Below are 5,280 nucleotides of genomic sequence, written 5' to 3'. Positions count from 1 at the left end.
AAATTCCACCATCTGCCGTGGCAGGATTCGAACCTGGGTCCCCAGACGTTATCTGGGTCTCTGGATTAACAGTGCAGTGATCGCCTCCCCTTTTGCTGAATGTGGGATTGGGGGTGGAGTAAACGATAGGTGGAGATGGAGCCCAGAGAGAGAGAGAGAACAGAGAATGGACAGTCAAAGGAATGGGTAAAGATCAGCCTGGGAGAATCGGTAGCTGCTAATGAGGACCAATAGTGGCTAACACAGGATTGTTTGTGGTAGCAGCACATGTGATGTAAAGGCCTGGTGTGTGGTGGTTGAGGTAAGGACATGGGAGAAGCTGTTCATGTCCTAAAATTATTGAACTTGATGTGGAGTCCTAGAGGCCGCACGGTTCCCAAATGGAAAATGAGGTGTTATTCTTCCAGCTTGTGCCGAGCCTCGTCAGAGCACTGCATTAAGCCTGAGGCACAGATTTTAGCCTGGGAGCAAGGTGGTGTGTTCAGGTGGCAAGCAACTGGAAACTCAGTGTCGTTTTTACAGATAGAACATAGGTATTCCGCAAAGCAGTCACCTAGTCTGTGTTTTGTCTCCCCAGTGGAGAGGATGACCACATTGTGAGCAGCAAATATAGTAGACAGGATTGAATGGAATGCAAGTAAATTGCTGCTTCAATTGGAAGGTGTGTCAGGGCCTTGGATGGTGAGGAGGGAGGTGGTGAACAGGCAAGTGTTACACCTTCTGTGATTGCATGAGAAGGTGTCTTAAGGGAGTGGGGAGATGTTGCAAATGAAGGAGGAGTTGATCAGGGTGTCCTGGAGGGAACAGTCCCTGGGGAAGGTTGACAAGGGAGGGGAGGGGAATATGTTTGGAGGTGGCATAAATGGCGGCTAATGATCCTTTGGATGTGGATGCTAGCAGAGTGGTAAGTGAGGACAATGGAGACCCTATCAGTGTTGTGGGAAGGAAGAGAAGGGGTGAGGGCAGAAGTGTGTGAGATGGGTGGGATGTGGCTGAGGGCCCTGTTAACCATGGTAGTGGGGAATCCTCAGTTGAGGAAGAAAGGTGGACATTTCAGAGGCCCCCTTGTAGAAGTTGGCATCATCAGAACAGATGAGATGGAGAAACCAGGAGAATGGAATGGAGTCCTTTTCAGGAAGCAAGGTGTGAGTCCACGTAACTCTGGAAGTCATTGGATGTGTAGTGATATTGGTGGCCATCTTATCTCCAGAAATGGAAACAGATGTTGAGTAAGGGAAGGGAGGGGTCAGAGATGGACCCAGTGAAGGTGAGAGATGGGTGGAAATTGGAAACACAATTGATAAATGTGTCCAACTCCAGGTGAGAGAGAGAAGCAGCACCAATGATGTAATTGATGTACCAGAGAAACAGTTATGGGTGAGGCCAGCGTAGGACTGGAACAGGAAATGTTCCATGTACCCCACAAAGAGACAGGTGTAACTGGGACGGGTACCCGTTGCCACACCTTGTGATCTGAAGAATGTGATAGGAGTTAAAGCAGTTGTTCAAATTGAGGATGAGCTTGTCTAGGCAAAGAGAGTGGCGCTGGATGGGGATAGTCTAGGCCGTTTTTTCCATGGAGCGGAGAGCCCCGAGACCATCTTAATTGGGGAATGGATGTGTAAAGGGATGAAGAGAAGGCTGCTGCAGGCCGCAACTGGAAATTCTGAAACTAAGGTGAAGCAATTCAGATGTAAGTGGGAAGGGACTGGACAAAAGGAGAAAAAAAAATCAAGTCAAGATAGAAAGGGATGTGTTCTGTGGAGCAGGAGCAGGCAGAAACAATAGGTCTGCCCAGGCAGTCCTGTTTGTGGTTTTTGGAAAGGAGGTAGAAGCAGGCTATTCAGGGTTAAGGGCGGCTCAGTGGCTAGCACTGCTGCCTCAGCACCAGGGACTCGGGTTCGATTCCACCCTCGGGTGACTGTCTGCGTGAAGTTTGCACAATCTCCCTGTGTCTGCATGGGTTTCCTCTGGGTGCTACAGGTTCCTCCCACAGTCCAAAGATGTGTAGGCTAGGTGGATTGGCCATGCTAATTTGCCCGTAGGGTCCAGGATGGGAAATGCATGGAATAGGGTAGGGGGTGGGGCTGGGTGGGGTGCTCTTCAGAACGTTGGTGTGGACTTGATGGGCCAAATGGCCTGCTTCCACACTGTAGGTTCTATGACTATGAGCTTGGAGGCAGTGGTAGTAGGGGTTTGGGTGTGAGAGAGAGATCCCCAGATGAAATGGGATTAGTGATCATTGTGGACATAGTAGCTTGACATTCAGTGGTGAGGTCATGGTCCAGGGAGAGATTAGGGGGTTGTGTCAGAGAGCTGGCGTTCAACATAGAGGTCAGCACGCCAGACAACAGCGTCACCCTTGTCGGCAGGCTTAATTACCAAGCCATGGTTGGATCTGAGAGCACAAACTGCAGTCAGTTCAGAGGGAATTGGGGAATGCAGAGAAATTAAGGCAACCAATGTCATTTCAACAGTTCTGGATGAACAGGTTGAGTGCAAGTAAGGGTCCAGGTGGAGGGACTGTGTTGGAGTCAGTTGAAGGGGTGTGTGGGACAGTGAAAGGGCTTTTGTCCAAAGAAATGGGCCGGTAGGCGAAGGCGATGGAAGAGTTCAACGTCATATGCCTGAAATTCATGGAAATGGGGCACAGAGGGATAAAACTGAGTACGGAAATTGACGCCCTTCCAAAGAAGGAGACAGTTAACAGATTACCCAAAAGCATGTCAAGGAGGTGAGAGAATGGAGAGGTTTAGGGACAAAATTGCAATCTTGGCACTGAATACTTATCTGTCAATTGTGGACAAAGAAAGATGAATGTGTGCATGAATAGAATTGATCGAACTATATATTCCAGACAGGTGGTATGGCTGGAGGAAGTTAGAAAGATGGAGGAGGGAGTAAGGCCATTTGGAGACTCTGAAAATTTTAAATTTAGAGCTTTGCTAAACTGGGAATCCATGTCTATCAGCAAGAACACTAGTGATAAATAATTAGGATTTTGATGCAAATTAGGGTGGGTGGATAACTCCAGGCTGGCCAGGAGAGTATTAAGCACCAATTTTGAGGTCTTTGTGTTTGTCTCTCCTTGCAATCTACTTACACACTAGTAGCATTGGCTGCATTCTAGAACACTGGGAAACCAGTTTACCTGATTGTAAAGAATCAAGGAAATACCAAGGGCTGACCTGTGTAATTTTTTTTAAATGTTTGCGATGAGGGAATAGTTGGCCAAGTTGGTATTTATTGGTTGTTCCCAGTTGCTCTTGGAAAGCAGATGTGGCAGTTGTCTTCAGCTACTGGTAGTCGTTTAATGCAACTGAATGGGATACTTCAAAGGTTAGGATTCACTACGTTAGTATGGACCTTGAGACACGTGTAGATTGGCCTGAGGAAGAGTGGAGGTTTCCTTAAAAGACATTAATGAACTAAACAAGTTTATGGTGTAATTCAGCAGCTTCATGGACGCCTTATTGATGCCCACATTTTCATTTCCGGATCAAATTTCTTTTGCATTTCATCAGAAAGTGTTCAGAAAAGATTTACAAGGATGCTGCCAGGCTTGGAGGGCTTGAGCTATAGGGAGAGGCTGAATAGGCTAGAGCTATTTTTCCTTGGAGCATCGGAGGCTGGGGGTGACCTTATAGAGGTTTATAAAATCATGAGGGGCATGGATAGGGTGAATAGCCAAGGCCTGTCCCCTGGGGTGGGGGTGTTCAAAGCTAGAGGGCATAGGTTTAAGGTGAGGGAGGAAAGATTTAAAGGGATCCAAGGGGCAACTTTTTCACATAGAGGGTGGTGCTTGTATGAAATGAGCTGCTCGAGGAAATGAGGCTGGTATAATTACACCATTTAAAAGGATGGGTATATGAGTAGGAAGGGTTTAGAGGGATATGGACCAAATGCTTGCAAATGGGACTGGATTGATTTAGGATATCTGATTGACATGGACGAGTTGGACCAAAGGGTGTGTTTCCATGCTGTACAGCTCTATGACTCTGTACAAGTCCAGTAATATGATCATGATACCACCATACCCGCTGCATGTCTTGTTTCTAACTTCTGATGATGTGATTTTTTTAAGAAAAAGTACTACTTCATCCTCAAGCAGATGCCATTCTTACTGATGCATTGATGTGTTGCTGAGAAACGCAAACCACTCTATTGAAGCAAATTAGTTTTCACTACATAACATTCACATCTCTTGCAAAAGATATGGTATAAAAGATTAGTTACTGCGCTGAGAGCTGAAACAGGCTTGATGTGGTGCCTGCAAGTTTCGATTATTATGACTTTAGCTGGCTTCGAAGTTGTGGATCCTTTTTGTCTTTGAGATGAATTGATATTGGCTGTTCATTCCATAGATCAGCTAAGAGGGCCCTGTCGCTGAAGTCATCTGCAGGTCATCTGTTCCTTACAGACTTCTTTAGATGACAAATTGTTTTGATCTTCAACATGTTGTTTTACATACAACTCAGAATTTTTCTTGCTTTTCAGCAAAAGGCCAAAGACAACAGGGCAGCTCAGCGCATCAACAAAGCACAGAAGGTAAGTTAGCTTGGATCTTTACCTGGAGCGTGCCTAAATTAATTGATTAATTTAATTAGAGGGAGCCTGAAATTAAGGTGTTGTGACTTTTGAGTGTTATTAAAGGCAGTACCTATATATTCACAGCTTTAGATTGTCCCTTATTAATATATGTATTTATATTATTACCTTACATGTTGAAACTTGTTTGAAGCACTTCACACTCTGAATTACTTTGAAGTATCATGACAGTCCTTTGTTCCCAAGGGTGACCTTTGTTGAAAGGTGAATTTATCCTTTTTTTGTTAACAAACTTTCATTAGGGGTCAAAAGACTGCTTCTGTGTATGTTTCTGTTTTTGCCATTTTGAGGAAAACAATGCATTGGTTCTTGTACCAACTATTAACATCATGTAGCTGTGATTAGCTATTAGATTTTCACAATTTTATAGTGAAATTACGTACTTTGAACTTGCGTTTGTGTACTTTTGCATCATGCTCAATCTTCACTGCAATATCGTTGGTTGCATTCAAGAGCCAAGTTGATTTGTTGTGATCAGTCCTCTCCCTTTTCCTGCATTTCTCCCCCCCCCCCCCCCCAAGAATATATTAACCCAACATATAAGGAATTCTGTTTTTTTTTGTGTTTTCACAGCAAGTTGATATGCAAGGTAACAGGCAGCCCAAAATTGAGAGACAAGATGTAAAACAGGATCGTAAACCACCCCGTCATCTGCAAGCCCTGACTCCGAAT

At 45.0% G+C, this 5,280-nt stretch overlaps 1 protein-coding gene across 1 annotated transcript in view; it reads left to right on the top strand.

The window, feature by feature from the left end:
• The window catches only part of LOC109924474 (histone-lysine N-methyltransferase 2D-like), a 143,392-nt gene that overhangs the window by 86,059 nt on the left and 52,053 nt on the right, over positions 1–5,280 (top strand). Inside the window, 2 exon segments of the mRNA XM_048618858.1 lie at positions 4,498–4,548; positions 5,182–5,279. Coding sequence (XP_048474815.1) covers positions 4,498–4,548; positions 5,182–5,279 — 149 coding nt within the window.

The sequence above is a fragment of the Rhincodon typus genome, chromosome 41, assembly GCF_021869965.1.
Source record: "Rhincodon typus isolate 14 chromosome 41, sRhiTyp1.1, whole genome shotgun sequence".
NCBI classification, from domain to species: domain Eukaryota; kingdom Metazoa; phylum Chordata; class Chondrichthyes; order Orectolobiformes; family Rhincodontidae; genus Rhincodon; species Rhincodon typus.
Note: the sequence above shows the minus strand (reverse complement) of the source record. Positions and strands in the feature narration are given on the sequence as shown.